Below are 25,308 nucleotides of genomic sequence, written 5' to 3' on the forward strand. Positions count from 1 at the left end.
TTACTCCACTTGGTCCACATTTCCAATATCCACCCTCTGTCTGCTCAAACTATTCACTCCCATTCTCCCTGGCATTGCTTACATTCAACTGTTTCTTCTCCAGTAACTCACTCTATTGCATACTTCCATTTCTCTGCCCTGCCCTGTTCACCCCCACTCTGCCCCTCATCGACTCATTCCCATACTCAGCCCTTCATCATCTTTCCTCCAATTCCATTCCATTTATCCACATTCTGCTGTTCATCCCCACTCCTTTGCCTCTGGGTCCCTGCCTCACTCACCTCTGATTACCTACACGGCCCATCACATCAGATTGCCACCTGGGCTCCAGGAAGCAGGAGTCCAAAATCAACCTCAAGTGGCAAGACCTGACCACCCCTCCCCATCCCACTTAAGGGTGACCTTTGATGGGCCAGAAAACCCCAAGAATATTTTTCTATCAGTAGGAGGATGAAGTTCCTTCTGTTTTTTAATTTTATTGAAGTATAATTGATTTACAATGTTGTGTTAATTTCTGCATAGCTAAGTGCTACATATTCTTTTTCATATTCTTTTCAGTCATGGTTTATTACAGGATATTGAATATAGTTCCCTGTGCTATAAAGGTGGACCTTGTTGTTTATCCATGCTAAATTTAAGTTTGCATCTACTAACCCCAAACTCCCAGTCCATCCCTCCCCCCCCTCTTCTCCTTGGCAACCCCAAGTCTGTTCTCTGTGTCTGTGAGTCTGTTTTGTATGTGCGTGCTCAGTTGTGTCCAACTCTTTGAAACCCCAGGGACTGCAGCCCACCAGGTTCCTCTGTCCATGGGATTTTCCAGGCAAGAATACTGGAGTGGGTTGCCACTTCCTACTCCAGGGGATCTTCCCAACCCAGGGATCAAACCTGTGTCTCCTGCACTGGCAGGTAGATTCTTTATCATTGAGCCACCTGGGAAGCCCTAAGCTCCACCTTCAGCATATCTATATTTAAATGTTATGAAATCCTGTATTTGGAATCTGACTTCCTTTGAACAGTAACAGAACAAAACATGTTGTTTAAAAGTTATTTTTTGAGAAGGTAATACATCCACATAGTATAATTTTCAAAAGTTGTCTCACTCCCAATTCTTTCCCTCAAGCCACCCACTTCCCCATCCCTTTCCCAGAGGTAATCAGGGTTCCCAGCTTCTTGCATATCTTTCCAGAGATAGTTTATGCATATACACTCAATTATGTATTTACCATTTATTCTTTTTATATACAAATGGCAGCATAGTATTCTCACTATCCTGCACCTTGCTTTTCTCACCCAATAATGTATGTTGGATATCATCCCACATCACTATACAAATGGTGTCCAAGTTTTCTTGATCTATTCTTTTTTGTCTACCTGAAAGGTTGCTGTATGAACATGTCAGGGTTTCAGGAGCCATGTGGAAAGCTTCTAACCTTTTGTTTTCACAAACAGTACATCACTGAATACCTCTATATGTCCATCTTTTGGTACATGCATGAGTATATACAGTCCTAGAAGTGGAACTGCTGGCTCAAAAGCCATGTGTATTTTTGGTTTTGATTCTTTGGAATCATTCCTCCTTGAGTAAGTTTTCCTGGACTTGCTGTTTGCTGGAAGTTCATGTAGGGGAAGAAAAGGGGCCATGTTCTAGGCAGATCAGAGCTTTTCCAACTGGAATTTTTTTTCCCATTTGGTAGTTCTTTCAGACTTCTCCAGAGACAGTAAAGAGGGGCAGCTGTTGGGTTCTTCACAAGAACACTCCCTTCTCTTTCCCCAGCCCCTACCAACTGCTCCTCTCACAAGTATAGACTACTTTCTGCAAATATGGCTTGTCTGAGTACTTCCTTGTTGAGGCCCCTCCCTGTCTCTCCTGAGACTTCCATATGGGTTGAGGAAACGTCCCACCTGCCCATGCTCTGTTACCGCTGTTATGTATCTATATGGTCTTGCACTTAGGGAATAGCCTAAAACTTGGCTAAGAGTCCTTACCAGTGCTATCTCACATCTGCAGCCTTGACCACTCCTCTCTAGCCTTTGAAATCTCCTTGCACTGGTGCTTGATTTCCTCTGCCTCTGGCAGCCCTCTCATCTGTTTTCAGCTATTTCCTAATTTTGTCAGATACAAAGTCCTTCCTTTTCTCCTTGTAGCTTCTGGGTGAAGACTGAGATGAAAAGAAAAAAAAAAAAGGCTGACTTTACTCCTTATATTTAAATCAGAAGTCAGAATATACTTTTTAAATGTTTAATTAATATGGACAAAAATGTCCTTCAGTGAACACAAATGCACCATCAACTTTCTAATGTGCAATGAGCTTGGACTTCCAAGAATGGCCTTTCCCATGGGCTTTCTTTCCTGTATGCGTTCTCTGATGTACAATAAGATTTGATTTTTGAGTAAAGGCTTTCCCACATTCTGCACACTTATAGGGTTTCTCTCCAGTATGAGTTCTCTGATGAACAGTGAATGTTGATTTTTCTCTGAAGGCTTTGCCACACTCAGTGCATGCATAGGGTTTCTCTCCTGTGTGTGTTCGCTGATGTATTATGAGCTGTGACTTCTGGCTGAAAGCTTTCCAACATACAGGACATTCATAAGGTTTCTCTCCTGTATGAATTCGCTGATGTATAATGAGCTTCGACTTTTCTCTGAAGGCTTTGCCACATTCATTGCATTTATAGGGTTTTTCTTCTGTATGTGTTCTTTGATGTATAATGAGATAAGATTTCTGGGAAAATGCTTTTTCACATTCATTGCATTCATAGGGCTTCTCTCCTGTATGACCTCTCTGGTGTAGCATGAGATAGGATTTCTGAGAGAATGCTTTCTCACATTCATTACATTCAAAGGGTTTCTCTCCTGAATGAGTTCTTTGATGTACACCAAGGTTTGACTTTTGGGTGAAGGTTTTCCCACACACATCACATTCATAGGGTTTCTCCCCTGTATGAGTTCGCTGATGCACAATGAGGGTTGACTTCTCGTTGAAAGACTTCCCACATTCCATACATTTATGAGGCTTCTCTCCCGTATGAGTTCGCTGATGTATAATGAGAGTTGACTTATCACTGAAAGTTTTCTTACACTCATTACATTCATGGGGTTTCTTTCCTGTATGAGTACTATGATGTATAATTAGATCAAGCTTCTGTATGAAAGATTCCCCACATTTGGTGCATTCATAAGTTTTTTCTCCTGTGTGGGTTTTCTGATGGACAATGAGGTTTGACTTCTGAGTGAAGGCTTTTCCACATTCATTACATTCATAAGGTTTCTCTCCTGTATGAGTCCTGTAATGTATAATGACAGTAGATTTTTCTCTGAAAGCTTTTCCACATTCTGGACACTCAAAGGGTCGCTCTCCTGTATGAGTTCTCAGGTGTATAATGAGCTGAGATTTTTGGCTAAAAGCTTTTCCACATTCTGTACATCCAAAGGGTTTCTCTCCTGTATGAGTTCTCCAGTGTACAATGAGGTGTGACTTCTTGCTGAAAGTTTTCCTACAGGCAGTACATTCAAAGGGTTTCTCTCCATTTTTAATTCTCTGATGTAGACTAAGACCCTTCTTTTGCCTGAGGGTCTTCCCACACTCTTTATATCCATAAGGTTTCACTCTGGGAGTTGTTTTCTCATACTCAGTATGGAAGAATAATTTTGCACATCCATTATCATATTTCTTTCCCACAGAACTTCTACTATATAAGTCTAAATTATCAACCATATTATATCCAAATGATTCATATTTCTGGGGCCTTTGTATTGAAGCAAAAAGATTTGTACTCAGATAAAGTATGTTTCCAAGTTCATTATAGTCAAGGCCACTCTTACTGGTAATTGTTTTCTTGTCAGGGAATCCAACTTGCATCAAATATTTATCTTGGTCATCCTGATGCTGTCTCTCAATCTGTTCATCAACCTGGCAGGCTTCTTCTAGAAAGAAGTACAATAAACCACCTTTATACTTTGACATTATGGAACGGACCTTCTTTAGAAATGTTTTGCCACATGAAAGCTAATACTGATATGTCATTTTATCAGAGTTCCTGGAGAAAGAATCTTGACCATCAAATCCTGTTCTTTTACTTAACTCCCACTTGCTAGCCTTTTTGTTACCAAGAACAGTCTTATCCTAACACTTCAGTCTTTTTTACTTCTACTTTTATATCACTCTGGGGACCTTATCAACCTGGGGACCTTATCACCCTTTATCTTCATTTATCATATGAACTCTTTTAACTATTCCTGATATACTATTGCTGTTGCTGTTAAGTCGCTTCAGTCGTGTCCGACTCTGCAACCCCACAGACAGCAGCAGCCCACCAGGCTCCCCTGTCCCTGGGATTCTCCAGGCAAGAACACTGGAGTGGGTTGCCATTCCCTTCTCCAGTGCATGAAGGGAAAAGTGAAAATGAAGTTGCTCAGTTGTATCCGACTCTTAGTGACCCCATGGACTGCAGCCTACCAGGCTCCTCTGTCCATGGGAGTTTCCAGGCAAGAGTACTGGAGTGGGTTGCCATTGCCTTCTCCTCCTGATATATTACTTCCACCTAGATAGAAATGAACACTGCGACTCATGGACTCAAATCTTCCAACAATCCTGAAATCCACATTTTCAATAAAATGTGAGAGAAAGATCCAGAATTAACCTTACAAAAACAAAGAAACCTAATGATCTTTGCTGAATTTGGATTTTTGCATTCATCCTAATGATCTTTGCATTCATCCAAGTTGGCATTCACAGTTCTTCAATACCAACTTCTACTTTTGCCTATACTATTTCCACTAAAAACTACATCTATTATTAATCCAAATCCTTCTTCATGTTTCATCACCCACATAGCCCAGTCCTGCATGTTTTGCTATATTCATAATCTAGATAAATTTCAAGAAGCAGTTTAGTCTTTTCAAAAAAAAGTTTACTCTGATCTTCTTATATAACTTTAACTTTCATTAACTTCTAAAGTAGTCAGTTATCTGTGCCACTCATTTAGACAGTTGAAAGCACAAAGCCTTGCTTTTAATATATCATCAATTACAAGATGCATATTACTCCACATTTTAATACCACTAAATCCAGATTCACCTTACAATCAATGACATGTCATTAATTGGTAGCAAATTTTCTTTCTCAGTGGTGTGTTTTAAAATCAATGGTGTCTTGGTCAGTAAATACTTTTTGCATATATATTAAATTTTTATTTTTTGTAGTTTAATTTTCTTCTCACCTTTTCCTAAAATTTTATACGAAAAATTTCAAACATACAAAAGAGTTGAAAGAAGAGTACAGTAACTACTCATATTACCACTTAGATTTAACAGCAACATTTAAGAGTAATACTGGATTTTAAAATGGATCATGCAGCTGTGGCTTCTCTTCCTATGACTTCCTTTCTTTCTATAGTAAAGCACTAGTCCTTAACTGGGTGTGAACATCACAAAGAAAAGTTTTTACAAAATACATTTGATGGGACCCAAGCTCCACCAAGGATCTGCTGAATCTGGACCTCCTTAGGTGTTAAGAAGCAACACAGCACATGTGGCTAGGGCTGTAATTTCTCTAGCCCAGGATCAAATCCTGGATCAGACTTTTACATGTTCTGTGACCTTAGGCATATTAGCTAATCTATTTGTATCTTACTTTCACATCTGGAAAACAGGAATTGTAAAAGTATCCACCTATTGTATGTCTATAGGATTAAATTAATTACAATAGGGCATGCATAGCACTTCAAATGTTTACTAGAAAAACTACTACTATAATAATAGCTACTACTATTATGATTAAGAATTATTATACTATAAAAAGAAATAAGGACTGTCTCAGGATATTTAATATATTCTTGAATTAAATGAAAAAAGACGAATAAAAATATGCACAGTAGACTACCATTTTTCCATGGAGGAAACAAGTATAAAGTATATAATTAAAATAATATAGGCTCATTCTGTAAAAAACAGTAGGATAAACTTTTAAATTTTAATAAATGGTTACCTATGGGATAAGGAAAGGAAAGAGTAGGATGGAGAGGGAAAGAGGCTGGACTTCTTTGAATATACATTGTTTTCTAGATTTGATTTTGGAATCAAGTAAATATTTTACAAATATTTTATATAATTATAAAGCAAAACTGAAAATAAAAGGATTACCTAATAGTAATAAGTATCAACTCATTCTGTATTTCCTAACAACCATGCTAAAAATTCTTGATTCTCAATGGCACCAACATGATGAGCTCAATTGAATCAACCCATTGTACACATTCAGCAGTCTCAGAATAATACTAACAATACTACCATCAGATGTAAAATTAATAAATTAAAAAAAATTTAAGCCCAGAATTTGATTTGGAAATATACATTTGAATACATGATGTATTTTCTCTTAAAAAATCTTTTACATAGTTCCTAGCTATGTCAATTTAATAAAAAGCCTAGAAAACAATTCCCTACCATCCCAACTGTGGTCATGAAACATTACCACTAAAAAGAACCAAAGCTCCTTGGAGAAATGGCTGCAGGGCAGGTACAGGAAATACATAATATAAGCCTGGAATATCTTGTAACAGAAAGCAAGAAAGCTACCAAAGACTCAGGACCCAACTTAAAGGGAAATCCACTGGCCAGAGATGGAGCAGTTTGATTTATAATAAGGCAATGGATGAAAACATAAAAGTGCTTAAATCCATAAGTCCATAAATGATACTCAAAAAAGACGTATTAGGCACCTTTGAATGATGCAACAAAACCAACTCATTTTGAAAACTGGTAAATAAATGGAAAAATATATGTAACTCATATATAATCAAATACAATTGACCCTTGAACAACACAGGGGTTGGGGGCACTGACCCTCTGCACAGTTGAAAATCCAATTGTAACTTATTGGCCCTCCATACAGGCAGTTCCTCCTCCAAGTCTGTGGTCCCATATCTGTGGATTCAATCAACCATAGATTGTCTAGCACGGTATTATTAGCATTGAAAAAGGCATAAAAGTGGAACTGCATGCTTCAAACCCATGTTGTTCAAGGGTCAACTGTAACAGATGGAGGGCAATCCCTCTTTATGGAAGTATTCCAGCTAATCAACAAAGAAGGAAAGTCCTTAAAAGTGCCAACTTACAAATTTAGAACAAATGATAGAAAATGCATAGTTTTTCCAACCATCTTAGTAATACAGTAAGCACCCTACATATGAACCTTCAAGTCTCGAACTTTTAAAAGATGCAAATGTGCATTCACATGTCCATTCACGTAAATCAGAGTAGTACCATATAGCTGATTGTGTTAGTTGGGTACCGAGGCTAACTTTGTTGGACTTATGAACAAATTGGACTTACAAATGCACTCTCAGAAAGGAACCTGTTCATATGTAGGGGACTTACTGTAATTGATTCAGGCAAGAATCATCAGTGAACATTAAAACCACTGGGTAAAAAATTTTTGAGGAACAGGATGTTCAGAGTTGGGCAGTTCCACAAAATGTTAAATAGTTATCACACAGTCTAACAATTCTACTATGTATGTACTCACAAAAAATGAAAATGTACATTTCAAAACTTCTGCATGAATATTCATAACAGCATTATATTTAAAACAGAAAAAGTGAAAATAACCTAAATGCCCATCAACAGATGAATGGATAAACAAAATGTGGAATATCCATACAATTAAATATCATTCCACCATAAAAAGGGATGACACATACTACAATATAAATGAACCTTGAAACATACAAATGAAAGAAACTGGACATAAAATTCCACATTTTGTATGGTTCTATTTATATGAAATGTCCAGAATAGGCAAAACTAGAGATAGAAAGTAGATTAGTGCTTGCCAGGGGATGGGGGCTGGGGGATTGGAGGGTGACTGATAAGGGTTAGGAGTTTCTTTGAGGGGTGATAATAATGTTCTAGAAGTAGACAGTGGGGTTAGATAGAATATTCTGTGAACATACTAAAAATCACTGAGTTTTTGAGTTTCACTTCAAAAGCATGAATTTTGTTGTATGTGTATTATATCTTAATAAAGATATTTTAAAAGAGAATCAAGATGCTTTAGGAGACCGAATCTGATAGGAATATCTAAACTGGATAGAATCAGGTAATCCATCCAGAATTAGACCACTAGTGCCTAGGCCTGTGACTAATGTGGGCCTGGCTTCTGATGAGCAGTGGGAAATGAGAACAACAGAAGAGGCAGGGCTTGGGGCCAGGGGGCTGGCACTTATAAGACACCTGTATTACAGGGAAATGGGACTGTGCAGAAACTTATGGGTGAGCACCAACTTAAGGAGAGTGGCCTGGTGGGTGTAGAACAGGGGAGAAGGTGTTAGTCTTAGGTGTTGATATCCCTGTCCTCCATAAACCATCCCTGAGATATTCCTGAAAGTCATTTCACAGACCCTCACCCCTGACTTCTGGAGAAGGCAATGGCACCCCACTCCAATACTCTTGCCTGGAAAATCCCATGGACGGCGGAGCCTGGTAGGCTGCAGTCCATGGGGTCGCTAAGAGTCGGACACGACTGAAGCGACTTAGCAGTAGCAGCAGCAGCAGCACCTCTGACTGACAAGCTGGAATCTCCTGCCCCCATAGCCAGGTCAATGCCACTTACCTGGAAAGCTCCAAATTGGAATTTTTCCTTCTGGCAGGCATTTCTCTTCCACCTCCAATTTGAGGATAAGATCTGGTTTGGTAACATGATGCCCTGCTAATGAGAAATGAAAGTAATACCTCCTTGGTCTTCAGAAATTCTGAGAAAAAGGAAGGTGGAGTGTGGGGCAGTACAAGGGATGTATTACTTGACACAATGGTAGTCAAACCAATTCACCTGGATTTTGAGTTCCCAAACACCTTGTCAGGAAAGCAAAGAGGGGAAAGGAACTCTGATCCTTGGAATTTAATGTCAAACTCTTCTATAGTTCAGAGGCCTAACAAGTTTCCAACTTGAGAAAGGAAATGGCATTCTTGTTGGACAGAGTAATCATAAATAGCAAAATTACCTTAGGAAGCCATTCTTACCTACAGAGACCAGGTTGCTGTAGGTCTCCAGCATCACGTCTCTGTACAGGGTCCTCTGTGGAGGGTTCAGGTACTGCCACTCCTCCTGGGTAAAATCCACAGCCACATCCTCAAATGTCATGAGTCCCTGTAACTGTATATTCTTTTATTTGAAAATGCTGACCACTGAATGATAAGGATGGGATAAATATAAGGGAACTTCTGTTTGGGTTCCCAGTTCATGATGATGACAATACAGGATGTCTGTCAAGTTATTGACCTACTTGGTGGAGGGAAAAATCACAAGTCATGGTTGAGAAACTATTATACTAAATAATAGAATATTTAAGACAATGTGGTATTAGGATGGACAAGTAGTCCAGTAGAACTAAAAAGATAATCCAAATGTGTAGGGACACCTGAGTAATGATAAAGTTGAAACTTCAAAATAGTGAGGAGAGGATGATATTTTCAAATAAATATAGATGGGTTACTGGACCAAAAAAAATTACATTTAACCCCTAACTCTCACCATACACAAAAATCAGCTACAGGTAAATTGTAAATCTAATATGAGAGGTAACACAATGAAGTATCTGGAGAATACTATAGGAAAATGTTTTTGTAAGCTTAGGGTAGGGAAAATCAAAAACAAAGACATGAACAGCACTACTCATAAAGGAAAAGATATACGTTACAAGATTAAAAATACAGCAGTAAGAGAAGAGGAACTAAAAATAAAGAGCCTCTTGATGAGGGTGAAAGAGCAGAGTGAAAAAGCTGGCTTAAAACTCAATGTTCAATAAATGAAGATCATGGCATCCAGTCCTATCATTTCATGACAAATAGATGGAGGAAAAAGTTGGAAACAGTAACAGATTTTATTTTCTTGGCCTCCAAAATCACTGCAGACGGTGACTGTAGCCACGAAACTAAAAGAAGCTTGCTCTTTGGAACAAAAGCTATGACAAACCTAGACAGTGTATTAGAAAGCATAGGCATCATTTTGCCAACAAAGATCCATATAGTTCAATCCCTTGTCCAGGAAGATTCCACATGCCACAGGGCAACTAAGCCTGTGCATCACAACTAGAGTCCACCTGCTACAACTACTGAAGCCTGCATACCTAGAGTCCATGCTCTGCAGCAAGAGAAGCTACCACAACGAGAAGCCCATGCATGGCAACTAGAGAAAGCCCGTGGGTAGCAACAAAGAGCCAGCACAGCCAAAAAGAAATAACAATTTTAAAATGCATACCAAAAATTTTCAAAAAAGAATATACAGTACTGTTAGAAAAAAATACAGCAATAAAAAGGTAAGTATTGATGGGGAGATTATCTTCAGCTTTCATAAGTGATAAAGGGTTCTTATCTGGAACATATAAAATAACTCCTACAAATCAAAAGAAACACAATCAGCACAGAAAAACAGACGAGATGTGAATACTAAAATGAAAAACATATGGACATATGTTCTGTGAACATAAGAAAATGTACTTAACCCCATTAGCACTCAGGTAAATGAAAATTTAAGCCCCACTGAGACACTACTTGGCACTCACCAGAAACATTATAATTACATGATTAAAATGCCATGAAACTGTGTGGACATGGGAACTCTCACACACTGTTAACAGGAATATAAAAACTGGTATAACTGCTTGGGGAAAAAGTTTGCATTGTTTACTAAAGTCAATGACTGCAAATACTATGATCCAGCAATTCTACTCCTAGGTACACACCTTAGAGAAAATCAGGCACATGTACTCTAGAAAACAAGTACAAGGATGTTCACAGGAGGACTATTTCTAATGCTAAGTTGTGGGGAAAACCCAAATGTCCCTCAGCAATAATGGGCCAATTGTGGCACAATCTTTCAAAGGAATACTATGTGGTAACAAAAAGGAATCAACTACAACTGCATATCCAACACAGATGAATGTCACAGATGTACTAATGAGCAAAAGAATCCAAACACAGAAGAGCACATACTGCATAATTCTGTTTATATGCAGGAAGAGAACAGGCAGGCCTAATCCATGCTGTTAGAAGTTAGGACAGTGGTTTCCTTTGGGGCTGGTATTGATTGGAAGAGGGCATGAAGGGGGATTTGGAGGTCCTGATTATGTCCTAATCTTGACCTTGTTTCCAGGAGTGGCTCCACAGGGTGTTCACTTTGTCATAATTCATCAAGCTGTACACTTATAAACCATACTTCATGTATGTTATAATTAAATGTATTTTATACCTTTACACTTAAAATTATTTTTGACAAGTGCAAAGACACTTCAATGGAAAATGGGAGTTCCAATTTCAATAAATGGTATTGGAACAACTGACTATCCATATGCAAAAAAAAAAAAAAAAAAAAAACTTCAACCATACCTCCAACATATATAAAAATTAACTCAAAATGGATCACAAACCTAAATGTAAAATCTAAACCTACAAAATTTTTAGAACAAAATATAGGAGAAAATCTTTTTAACCTTAGATTTGCCAAGTATTTCTCTGATGTGACACCAAAACTCAAGACACTGTTAAAAGAATAAAAACCCATAGAATGGGAGAAAATATTTACAAATTGTATATCTGACAAAGAAGTTGTATTGAGAATATATAAGAACTAGAACTCTCAAAACTTAAAAAGCAAAGAGACATACTTTATCAAAGTTAAATGGCAAATAAGCACATACCAAGATGCTCAACATCATTAGCCATGAGGAAACCAAATCAAAACCACAATGAGCTACCACTACATACATATTAGAATGGGAAAAAACATGACAATGGCAAGTGCTGGTGATGCTGTGGAATAAACAAAGTCTCATTTATCATAGATAGAAATGCAAAGTGGCACAGACACTTTGGAAAACAGTTTTGCAGTTCCTTATGAAGTTAAGTATATACTTCCATAGTATCTGCAATCCAACTCACAGGTATATTTACCCAAGTGAAATGAAAACTTATGTAAATCCCAAATCCTGTACATGAACATTTATAAAGCAGCTATATTTGTAATCACCAAAATATGTAAGTAACTCAAATGTTATTCAACCTGTGAAGGAATAAACTGTAATACACACAATGTAATCCAACTCAACAATAAAAATGAAAGAACTAATGATACATGCAAAAACATGGGTGAACCTCAAATGTATTATGCTAAGTGAAAGTAGCCAGACCCAAAAAGCCACGTACTATATAGTAGTAGTAGTGTTAGTTGCTCAGTCGTATCCGACTCTTGGTGACCCCATGGACTGTAGCCTATGAGGTTCCTCTGTCCACGGGATTCTTCAGGCAAGAGTACTGGAGTGGGTTGCCATTCCCTTCTCCGTGAGATCTTCCCGACCTGGGGATTGAACCCAGGTCTCCTGCATTGCAGGCAGATTCTTCACCATCTAAGCATACCATATGATTTCATTTCTATAACATGGGAAAGGCAAAACTATAGAGACCAAAAATATATCAGTGATTACTAGGGGCCAGAGTGTGGCAAGGGGTGAACTACAAAGGGGAAATATAGTTGACCCTTGAACAACACAGGTTTGAACTACACAGGTCCACTTATATGCAGATTTTTTTCAATTAAATATATATGAAAAATTTTGGAGATTTGCAACAATTTGAAAAACTTACAGATAAACTGTGTCCCCTAGAAATATAGAAAAAGTCTTGAAAAAATAGTATATATATATAGATATTGTTCTATCCTTGCATAGACATAAGGTGATTTTTTTTTTTTTTTTTTGGCCACACTATGTGGCTTCCGAAGAATTGATGCTTTTGAACTGTGGTGTTGGAGAAGACTCCTGAGAGTCCCTTGGACTGCAAGGAGATCCAACCAGTCCATTCTAAAGGAGATCAGCCCTGAGTGTTCTTTGGAAGAATGCTAAAGCTGAAACTCCAGTACTTTGGCCACCTCATGCGAAGAGCTGACTCATTGGAAAAGACCCTGATGCTGGGAGGGATTGGGGGCAGGAGGAGAAGGGGATGACAGAGGATGAGATGGCTGGATGGCATCACCAACTCAATGGACGTGAGTTTGAGTGAACTCCGGGAGTTGGTGATGGACAGGGAGGCCTGGTGTGCTGCGATTCATGCGGTCACAAAGAGTCGGACACGACTGAGCGACTCAACTGAACTGATGTGGCTTCCAGGATCTTAGTTCCAGGCCATGGCATTGAACCCTGGGCCCTCAGCAATGAAAACTCAGAGCCTTAACCAGAAAGACTGATGTGAGGTGTTCTTCTCTGTTTCGCCTAATTCAGAACTCAGGCCAAAAAGCAGTAGGCATTGCTCTAAAAGACTGCAGGGCAAACTAACAACCCACAGATGCCTGGGGCCAAAGATTACAGTCCAGACAGACAACAGACTGCCTAAGGCCTGAGATTCTGTGGCAAGTTAGGATATTCAAAAATACCCACATACAGGGAAAGGTAGAAAGCCACATACATGCACAGAATAGGACTTACGCTCACAAAAGACATGAGAAGACTAACTGCTCTAATTCTTCATGAGCATAGAAAACTGAAAAGCTTCCAAATTCTTACATGAATTGAATATAAAATTGACACATAAACTCATTTAAGATTGTACAAAATAGAAAAATGCAGACTAATCTCACTTATGAACAACAGTGTAAAAATCCTAAATAAAATACAGTTGATCCTTGAACAACTGAGGGTTAATCCCTGTATAACTTATATTGGCCCTCCATATCAGAGGTTATTCCACATTTGTGGATTCAACCAAGTCCACAGGACTGTGTAGTACTGTAGTACTCACTGTTGAAAAAATCCACATGTAAATGGACCCGAACAGTTCAAACCCACGTTGTTCAAAAGTCAGCTGCATAAGCAAACAATAGATCCACATTAAGACAATAATACATCGTGACCAATTAAGATTTATTCCAGCCATACGATGATAGTTCAATATTAGAATATTCATTAACATAAATCACCATTAAACAGACCTAAAGAAAAAACTTATATGAATATAACTAATATAAGAAATGCTGATACAAAAATATTGAAACAGAATTCAATATCCAATCCTGATAAACATAAACTATAGATTAGAATAAATGATAATTTCCTTAAAATAACCAAAGATAAAAACTGATAGATAAGATAGGAAGGAGGGAAGGAATGAAGGAAGGATTAGAATGGAAGGCAGGAATGGAAGGAAGAAGCAAAGGCAAACTGGAATGGAAGAAAATAAAGGATGGACAGAGGGATGGACTGGACTAGAGGGATGGACTGGACTGGAAGGAAGGACAGAATGTATGTTTTGCATAGGGGCCTTGGATCACCATGGATAATGTAATGATGTGATTTAGGGTTGGGGCTGGCTATACCACAAAGATCAACCACGTGATTTAAGGTGGGGGCTTTGAGTCACTCCCAGAGGGGCTGGAGAGAAAGAGCAGCCACATGGACAACCATGCCTATAAAATGAAGCCCAGTTAAAAACTCTGAACACTGAGGCTCACAAGAGCTTCTCTGGTTGACAGAATTCCACATGTACTACCACACATCAATACCAATTACACAAAGTCATGCATCTTGACCTCATGGGGAGATAAAAATGGAAGCTCCATGTTTGGTACTTCCTGGGGATCTGCCTATATACTTCTCTCTTTGGTAGGTTCCAATCTGTGTCCTCTCCCTGTAACAAGCCATAGCCATGAGTATTACTGCTTTCAGTGAGTTCTCTGACTTTCTCCAGTGAACTGTCAAACCTAAGAGTGACCTTGGGGACCCCCAAACTTGCAAGTGGTGTCAGAAATGAGGGTGGTCTCTTATCAGGACAGTTTTCTCTAACTTCAGAGTTGTCAAACTCTTCATAGATAGAATGACACAAAGTCACAAATATGCAGTTATCCCTAAGTTAATTTATAAATTTAATGTGATCCCAATTTAAAACACAAGCTTCTTAATGGTACTAAACAAGGTAGTACTAAAGATCATACCAAAAAATAAATATGCAAGAATAGCTAGAAAATTTCTGGAAAAGAAAAACTGTCAGATTTGGCAAAACCAATACAATATTGTAAAATTTAAAAATAAAATAAAATTTAAAAAAAAAAGAAAAACTGTCAGGGAGGAAAGCAGCCCTACCAGATACCAAAACATATTTTGATACAGGCATTCTATCAAAGGACAGGGTTCGAAAGACCCACTTTTTAATAAATGATGCTGAATTAACTCGAAAGCCATTTTGGAAAGACTAGATTGGATCCACACCTCATTGCATAAGGTATAAACACCAAATGGATCAGAGGCCTAAATGTAAAAAAAAATGAAACTAAACAAAGTACTGGAAGAAAGCATGGGTGAATGTCCATATAACCTGGATGCTGTTGTTGTTCACTCACTCAGTGGTGTCCGACTCTTTGCGACCCCATGGACTGTAGCCTGCCAGGCTCCTCTGTCCATGGGGATTTCCAGGCAAGGATACTGAAGTGGGTTGCCATTTCCTTCTCCAGGGGATCAAACCCACATCTCCTGCAAGTCTCCTGCACTGCAGGAGGATTCTTTACTGCTGAGCCACCAGGGGTAGGGAAAGACTTTCTAACTATGAATAAAAATCCAGATATAATAAAATATTAATAAACATAACCACAAAATACAATATAAAAACACTTTGGTAAGTCCAAGGAAAAAGCAGGGGTGAAATTTGTTGCAATATATATCACAAATAAAGACTGGTAAAACATATCACAGATAAAGATTAATATCCTTAACATATAAAGAACTCTTGAAAATCAAGAGGGAAAAAAGGACAAATACCTGACAGAAAATCAGGCAAAAAACATAAGACAATTAACAAGAGAAATAAAAATATCTCTTAAATATATGAAATTATATTCAACTTTACTCATAATAACAGAAATGGCAATTAAAACTAAATATAGATACCATTTCTTACCTAGCAGATTGGAAAAAATTTAAAAGCCAGACAACATACTCTATTGGTACAGTCACAGAGAAACAAGGCACTATCATACATTGTTGGTAGGAATATAAAACAGTATAACTCATATAGAAGGGAATTTAGCAATATCTAATCATTTCTATTTACCCTTTGATCAGCAATGCCACCTATAGAAATTTATATAGAAGATATACCTGAACAAAAAGGAAACAACTGATGCATAATACATTTCATTTCAGCATTATTCTTTTTAAATTTTTGTTTATTTATTTATTTGGCTGTGCCAGGTCTTAGTTGTGGCATGTGGGATCTAGTTCTCTGACCACGGATCAATCCAGGGCCCCCCGCACTTGGAGTGCAGAATCTTAGCCACTGGATCACTGGGGAAGTCCTCAGCATTATTCTTAATTGCAAAATACTGGAAACAACCAAAATTCACACGTACATAGGAGAATGATTGAACAAACTGGTGCATCCACTAATGGAATACTATGCAGCCGAAAAAATGAATGAAACAGAAATAGAACAATCCTAATGTTCATATAAAGTCACAAAAGACCTGAATAGATAAAGCAATCCTGAGAAAGAACAACAAACCTGCAGGAATCACACTCTGTAATTACAAACTGTATTCAAAGCTATAGTAATCAAAATAGCTTGATTTGATTGAATCAAAATAGTAATCAGAATACTTGGATAAAAACAGACACACAGATCAATGGAACAGAAGGCCCAGAAATAAACCCGTGCATATATGGTCAATTAACTTATGACAAAGGAGCCAAGAATATACAATGTGGAAAAGATAGCCTCTTCAATAAATTCTAAAATAAATTCTGTTGGGAAAATTGGACAGCTACATGCAAAAGAATGAAACTGGAACACTATCTTATACTACATGCAAAAATTAACTCAAAATGGTTTAAAGACTTGAATATGGGACCCAAAACCATAAAATTCCTAGAATAAAACATAGGTTTTTTTTGGTTAATGAAAAATCATTGGTTTAATGATTAACACCAAAAAGCAAAGGCAACAAAAGCAAAATTCAACAAATAGGACTACATAAAAATAAAGCACTTCCATACAGCAAAGGAATCCATCAAGAACATGAAAAAACAACCTACCAAACAGGAAAAACATCTGCAAATCATATAAATTATAAGGGGTTAATATTGAAAATATATAAAAAACTCACAATTCAGTATCAACAATAAACCCAGTATCAAAAAAAAAAAAAAAAAAAACAATTAAAAAATAAGCAGGGAGTTTTCCCTGGTGGTCCAGGGGTTAGGTCTGCCTGCCAATGCCGGGAACATGTGTTCGATTCTGGTCTGGGAAGATTCCACATGCTGTGGAGCAACTAAGCCCATGCCCCGCAATTACTGAGCCCTTGCTCTAAAGCCCCTGCTCTACAACAAGAAAAGGCACTGCAATGAGAAGCCCACGCATCACAACCAGAGAGTGGCCCTCACTGGCCAAAACTGGAGAAAGCCCAGGTGCAGCAATAAAGACCCAGTCATAAATATTTTTTTAAATCAAAACAAAAATAAGCAGAGGATCTGAAGAGACATTTTTCCAAAGAATACATTCAGATGGCCAACAGGCACATGAAAAAATGCTCAACATCGCTAATCATCAGAGAAATGCAAATCAAAACCACAATAAGCTATCACTTCACACCTGTCAGAATGGCTATTACCTAAAAGATAAGCAATAGCAAGTGTTAGCTAGGATGTGGAGAAAAGGGAATCCTTATGCAGTGTTAGTGAGAACGAAAATTGGTGTAGCAATTATGTAAAATAGTATGGGAGTCCCTCAAAAAATTAAAAATAGAATTATCATATGATCCATCCATTCCTTTCCTGGCTATTTATTCAAAGGAAACAAAAACGCTGACTGGAGATGTATGCACCTCCATGTTCACAGCAGCATTATTTACAATAACCAAGATATGGACTTTACCTGAAGAGTCCACTGAAGGATGAATGGACACAGAAAAATGTGATAGCCACACATACACAAATGGAATGCTATTCAGCCATAAAAAAGAAGGAGCTCTTGCCATTTGTGACAACATGGATGGATCTTTAGGGCATTATACTAAGTGAAATAAGTCAGAGAAAGTTAATACCATATGATCTCACTTGTATATGGAATCCAAACAAACAAAAGAGCCCTCATAGACACAAAAAACAGATTGGTAGTTACAAGACGCAGGTGGTGATGGGTGGGGATATACAAAATTGGTAAAGGTGGTCAAAAGGTACAAACTTCCAGTATAAAATATCTGTAAGTAACTCCTGGGGATGTAAGGCACAACATGCTGACTACAGTTAATAATACTGTATTGTATATTTAAAAGTTGCTAACAGAAGAAATCTTGAAAGTTTTCATCCTAAGAAAAAAATGAGTAACCATGGTGATGACTGTTAACTAGACTTACTGTGGTGATCATTTTGGAATATACACAAGTACTGAATCATGTTGTACATCTAAAACGAATGTATATGTCAATCATATCTCAATTAAAATGAATGAGGACAATATTTGTAAACATACATGGAGCAACTTCCAGGATATATTGTTAAGGGAAAAAAGCAAGTGCAAAAGAGTCTATAAATAAAGTATACTACCTTTTTGAGTAATATGAAAGGGGAAATCATCACATGAGTACATCATGTAAAGTGCCAGGTGGGATGAAGCACAAGCTGGAATCAAGATTGCTGGGAGAAATATCAGTAACCTCAGATATGCAGATGACACCACCCTTATAGCAGAAAGTGAAGAAGAACTGAAGAATCTCTTGATGAAAGTGAAAGAGGAGAGTGAAAAAGTTGGCTTAAAACTCAACATTCAGAAAACTAAGATCATGGCATCTGGTCCAATCACTTCATGGCAAACAGGTGGGGAAACAATGGAAACAGTGACAGACTTTATTTGGGGGAGGGGCTCCAAAATCACTGCAGATGGTGATTGCAGTCATGAAATTAAAAGATACTTGCTCCTTGGAAGAAAAGCTATGATAAACCTAGACAGCATATTAAAAAGCAGAGACATTACTTTGCCAACAAAGCTCCATCTAGTCAAGGCTATGGTTTTTCCAGTAGTCATGTATGGATGTGAGAGTTGGACTAGAAAGAAAGCTGATTGCCTAAGAATTGAGGCTTTTTTGAACTGTGGTGTTGGAGAAGACTCTTGAGAGTCCCTTGGACTGCAAGGAGACCCAACCAGTCCACTCTGAAGGAGATCAATCCTGAATGTTCCCTGGAAGGACTGATGCTGAAGCTGAAACTCCAATACTTTGGCCACCTGATGCAAAGAACTGACTCACTTTTTAAAAACCCTGATGCTGGGAAAGAATGAAGGTGGGAGGAGAAGGGGACGACAGAGAATGAGATGGTTGGATGGCATCACTGACTCAATGGACATGAGTTTGAGTAAGCTCTGGGAGTTGGTGATGGACAGGGAAACCTGGCATGCTGCAGTCCATGGGGTCTCAAAGAGTAAGACCCAACTGAAGGACTGGACTGAACTGAACTGAAAGGGGAAATTTTTAAAATATACCTTTATCTGCTTCTTTTAAAAAGAAACATTATAAGCATAAATCAGAAACTAACAAGACTGGTTATCTCCAAGGTAGAATGAGAATTGGGTATTAGGTACAGGAAGAGGTGACAATTCTGTGTATATATTCTGTCTTCAAATCATATTAACATTTTATATATAGTATAAAGATAAGGATAAAGTTAAATCAACAAAGATGTAAAGAAATAAAATCAAAATGGAATACAGAGAGAGAAAATGAACCTAACTGTATACCAAATAAATAACATATCCACACTATATAGGAAAAAAATCAAAAGGAAAAATTAATTCATGTAACTTCTAAACAGAGTACTTTGATTACATATCCTCAGTATAAAAGGCATGCAAACAATTCGTGTACTGTACTCAATAGGTTGATTTTTCACAGGTGTGTAGGAATTCTGAGTCTATCTTCTGTATATTGTAAGACTAAGAAAATGAATCAATATATTGACACTAGGAGCCAGTGCTCTCACTGTTGGTGAAGGGAGATGCAAATATGGAGTAAGAGAGGTCTAGGAAGATTCCTGGGATATTGCATAAATTCAAGCTATGCATGTATGTATGTGTGTGTATACACAGACATACAGAAACACAGTTCACTGAAAAGACCTAGAAGTAATGATGCCCCAACAGCAATGAGCATACCTACCATCCAGATTTTGATTTCTATATATAATTATTCACTAACAGGAACCAGTGCTGCTTGGAGAAATGGCTGATTCTAGGCCTCGGGTAGGAAAAGTAAAAGATGGAAACTGGAACATCTTATTATGTCGGCAGTAAGGTAGCGCTCAGCAAAGTATCAGGATGTGACAAAAGGACACAAAAGCCAGCTAGCGGATCCCCCTGGATAACTCAGGGGCAAGTGAGCAGCAAAATAAATAATGACAATTATAATAGGTTATAATCTACTGAAAAAGTTAAAATCCATAAAAATTAAAATTCTGTATTAATGATATAAATAAAGAAGAGGGAGCCCCACCTCCTAATACCATCACTGACCTTGGGCATTAGGATTCCAACATGTGAAGTTTGGGGGCACACAAACATCCAGACCATAGCAAAGGTCAACAAACAAAAAAATCAATCATATTTCTATATACTGGCAATGAATACTTGAAACTGAACTTTTAAAAACAAAACCATTTACAGTGGCTTAAAAAATGAAGCATGCCATATTGTTGTGGAATGAACTGTGTCTCCACTAAAATTCTTAAGCTGAATGCCCAAACCCCCAGTGTGACTGTATTTGGAGACAGGGCTTTAAGAAGGTAATTAAGGTTAAATGAGGTCATAAGAGTGGGACCTGATCCAACAGGATTGGTGTCCTAAAAACAGGAAGAAACACCAGAGCTTCCTCTCACTCTGCAGATGCACAAAGGAAAGACTATGTGAGGACAGTGAGAAGGCAGCTGGCGATAAGCCAGGAAGAATTTCCTCACCAAAACCAACTCTGATCTGGGACTTCTAGCCTCCAGAACTGTGAAAAAATAAATTTCTGTTGTTTAAGCCACCAAGTCTGTGGCATTCTATGACAGCCTGAGCAGACTGATACACATACACAGAATCTGTATGCTGAAAATTATAAAATGTTGATGGAGCCAGTAAATGAATATCTAAATAAATAAAAGGAGAGATAAATAAATACTGTGTTCATGGACTGGAAGACACAACATAATAAAGACATCAAGTCTCCCCAAAATGATCTATAGGTTTAACTCAATTCCTATCAGAATCCCAGCAAGATCATTTTTAGACATGTAAACAAGATTATTCTGAAATGTACATATAAAGACAAAGGCACAAGAATAGCCAAAAAATGTTGAAAAGGTTGAATAAAGTTGGAGAAATCATACTACTTGATTTCAAGATCTATCATAAAGCTGCAGTAATGAAGACAGTGTGGTACTGGCGGAGGATTAGATACACAGATCAATAGAACAGAAGACAGTCCAGAGATAGATCCCACAAATATGGGCAACTGATTTTTGACAAAACCATAAAATCAATTCAATGGAGAAAAGATGGTCCTTTCAACAAATGGGGGTTAGAACAAATAGAAATCCATTTGCAAAATTATGAACCATGACCTAATCCTTACGCCTTACATAAAAATTAACACAAAATGGATCTTGAGTCTAAATCTTGAGTAAACCTAAAATTATAAACAATAGGAGAAAATCTTCATGACATAATGTGATACTGTGACTCATAATAAGAAATTAATTTTTGGTCTTAGCTCCCAAATTCTGGCAGAAAGAGCTCCTGAAACCCTTGGAGTATCTCAAGCAAGGAAAGCAATAAAAGTGTCTTTTGGTATATTAATGAGATGACTTTAGGACCCCACCTAAGGAGGGGGTCCACGTGACTAGAGGACTGGAAGTTTTACTCCCACCCCCTAACCTTGGGGATGGGGAGAGGGACTGGAGGTTAAATCAAAAGTCAATTGCTAAATAAATAACAACAACAAAGCCAATGGCCAATGAGTTAACCAATCATGCCTATGTAAAGAGTTCAGTTCAGTTGCTCAGTTGTGTCCAACTCTTTGTGACCCCATGGACTGCAGCACGCCAGGCTTCCCTGTCTGCATAAAAATCCAAAAGGACTGGATTCTGAGAGCTTCTGAATTGTAAACACATGGAGGTGTTAGGAGAGTGACACACCTGGACCTAGAGAAGGTGTGGAAGCTCTTCCCCATATACTTGGCCTTTACATATCTCTTCCATCTGCATGTTCATCTGTATACTTTAATATATCCTTTAATAAACTGGGAAACATGTTTCCCTGAGTTCTGTGAGCCATTGTAGCATATGAATCTAACTCGAAGAGGGGGTCACTGGAAGCTCTGATCAATAGCTGGTTGTACAGAAGCACAGGTGATAAGCACTGGGCTTTTGACCAGCATCTTAAGTTGGGAGGTGGGGCCGTCTTGTGGAACTGAGCCCTTAACCTATAGGATCTGACACAATCTCCAGGTAGACAGTGTCAGTATTAAGTTGTAGAACACCCAGCTGGTGTCAGAGATTTGCTTGCTGTGGGGGGAATCCACCACACATTTGGTGACCAGAAGTATCAGAAGTGTTATTTGTGAGAGTAAAGGAAAACTTATGGGAGTGACACAGTAGGAAAGAACTGAGCTTTTCTCTACATAGGAGATACAAGACTAGAGTTTTTCCATTTTAATTAGGGTGAGGCAAAGACTTCTTAGACCTGACACTGTTAGGCGAAGCACACTGACTGAAACTGCCCACCCTGGCCAGGCACCATAGTAACCATTTGCATGATCTGTTTTACCACAAGAGGTCCTGCTAAGGAACACGGAACTAATAAGCCACCACCAACCAGAAGAGTTCAGGAAAGGTCAAAAGGAGACACCACATGTCCGACCATCTCCCAGAATCCTCTCTGGCATACATGTTGGCTGAACAAGGCATGCATCAGCAGGAAGGACTCTGAGTCAGAATGACTGGTTAAAGACAACCCAGAAACCATAAAATCCCATCACCATAAAACCCAAGACTGCAAGCCATGTAGCAGAATATTCTCCTGGGTTCCTTTACCCTACTGCTCTCCACCCGGTGCCCTTTCCCAGTAAAATCTCTTGCGTTGTCAGCACATGTGTCTCCTTGGACAATTCATTTCCGAGTGTTAGACAAGAGCCCAGTTTCGGGCCCTGGAAGGGGTCCCCCTTCCTGCAACAACACCAAAAGCACAACCCATAAAGGAAATAGTTCATAAAATGGACATTTTCAAAATTAAAAATTCTTGCTCTGTGAACAACACGATTAAAAGACAAGCCACACACTTGGAGAAAATATTTACAAACCATGTATCTGACAAAGGACTTGTACACAGACTATACAAAGAACTCTCAAAATGCAATCATGAGAAAAACAATCCAATTTAAAAATGCGCAGAAGACTTGATCAGACACTTCACCAAAGAGGATATGCAAAAAGTAAATAAGCCTATATAAAGATATTCAATATCACTGGCCATTAGAGAAATGCAGATTAGTCTGTGATTGAAGACAACTCCACCACCTAAAGGAAGATTCAGCAAAGAAATGACTTGAAAGGCAACTGAAGGAAAACTTTACTTCCCTGAGGACTTGATGTGTTCTCTTGGAAGAGTAAATGGAGCCAGACTAATACTGTAATGTGTAACTGTCTGTTACACCCTAAGTCATGTGTCTACATTTTAATTTGGCCTTTGCTGTCTCTCATCTTCCCTGGTATTAACACTTACTTATAAATAATCTATTTTCTGTTTGAGATTCCTATATCGCTGAACACATCCATGGTAAAATAAAAGGAAGAGACAACATCCTTACCTGGGGTTCGGCCATTCCCTCCTCTTCTTGGGAAAAAACAAGAGATGTGTGAAGACTGAGCTAGAAGAGTGGAGAAGTGTAGAGCATATGAGAGACCCCATCAGGCTTCCAGTGCCCAGAAATATCTGCCTAGAAATCCCCTCACACCAGCTGGGCACATGGCTGCTCTGTGGAAGTTTGGGAAACCATGTGGTTTTAACAACCACTTGTGTATTCTTGAGTCTTTTTCTCATGCGAAAACAAAAGTTTTCTTCTGTAGATATACTTGTGTACTGACTCAGAAATTGTACTTCTAGGTATTTTCCTTAATGAAATAAATAATGGATCGCAATTTCTCCTTAAGTGTAGCTTCATCTCAGCATTGACTTTTAACAATGCCAAATTTATAATCCATAATAAGGGATTAAATTCTATGTAGCTATTAAAAATAATCTTGTATGGAACTGTACACTTATTATCTGTTTATTTTTCTGTACGTTTCTAAATTACAAGTATTTTAAATGTTATACGATAAATTTTTAAGCTGAATCATAGTAACTTCTAAATGAAAAAAAAGCTAAGTTATGGAACTGCAGGAACCCATGCGTTAAATGTTTAAAAATGCATACACCTTATACACACTACAAAATGTCTAAGAATTACAATATAAATATAGGGGCATAAAATTAGTTCCTTTTTATTTTCTTCTCCTCTCATTGCTAATCAATCTACAATGCAAATGTTACCTACTTTTAAATCCCCAAAAGAAATTGAACTTTAAAATTATTATTCCCATGCGTTTTAAGCCAGATCCCCCAGATTCCATACCACCAGTCCCTGCCCGACCTTCCCAAGCCCCAAACTCTGGGCGAGGCCCTTTATTGGGTGAGTACTCAGGTGCCTCTTCTTGCTTCTCCTCACCTCACTGGGGCCGTCTCGCCCAGGAGTCAGAAGGAAGCCCTCGGGTGCAGATTCACTTCAAGTGGAGCATTCAAAACAGGCCCCTACCTAGGGGGCTCGGAAAAGGGGATACGGGCAGGAGAGGTAGGGGCACCTAGGCAGAAGCTTGAGGATGTGTATAAACCCTTAGCGCAGGTCACTGTGCTAGAAAATGTGTAAAAGTCAACATTTAGTAAGCCCCATTCAACCCTGACTAGCCCCATAACTTTGTCTACAACTGAGCCCACAAATCCTCATTCGCTGACCTCTTGGTCCACCATCACTCACTCACCCCACATCCTCCCACGTCAATGACCCCCCCAAACCCGCTTCATTCGTTCCCCAGAACTCCCCATCACTCAGCCCATCATCCCTACCACTCGCTCCCTCAACCTCTTTCTCGACAACAGATTTTCTGCTCGGTGCAGAGGAGACAGTTACGAGAACTAGCGCCGGAGAAGCACTTCCGCTTTGGGACCAACTCAGGCTCCGCAGCCCAAAGGGCTGCAGCGGCCGGGTGTGCGCA

General features: G+C 38.5%; 1 protein-coding gene across 1 annotated transcript; it reads right to left on the reverse strand.

Annotated features, from left to right (window-relative positions):
- Positions 1–1,211: 1,211 nt before the first annotated feature.
- On the reverse strand, positions 1,212–25,308 carry ZNF182 (zinc finger protein 182). The gene is made up of 6 exons (XM_070784230.1): positions 25,160–25,308; positions 24,765–24,947; positions 23,865–23,924; positions 9,020–9,152; positions 8,613–8,705; positions 1,212–3,922 (listed from the first exon to the last, which is right to left on the reverse strand). The coding sequence occupies exons 3-6, from the start codon at positions 23,877–23,879 to the stop codon at positions 2,295–2,297; spliced, it is 1,869 nt and encodes a 622-aa protein (XP_070640331.1). The 5' UTR covers positions 23,880–23,924; positions 24,765–24,947; positions 25,160–25,308; the 3' UTR covers positions 1,212–2,294.

The sequence above is a fragment of the Bos indicus genome, chromosome X, assembly GCF_029378745.1.
Source record: "Bos indicus isolate NIAB-ARS_2022 breed Sahiwal x Tharparkar chromosome X, NIAB-ARS_B.indTharparkar_mat_pri_1.0, whole genome shotgun sequence".
Taxonomy (NCBI): Eukaryota; Metazoa; Chordata; class Mammalia; order Artiodactyla; family Bovidae; genus Bos; species Bos indicus.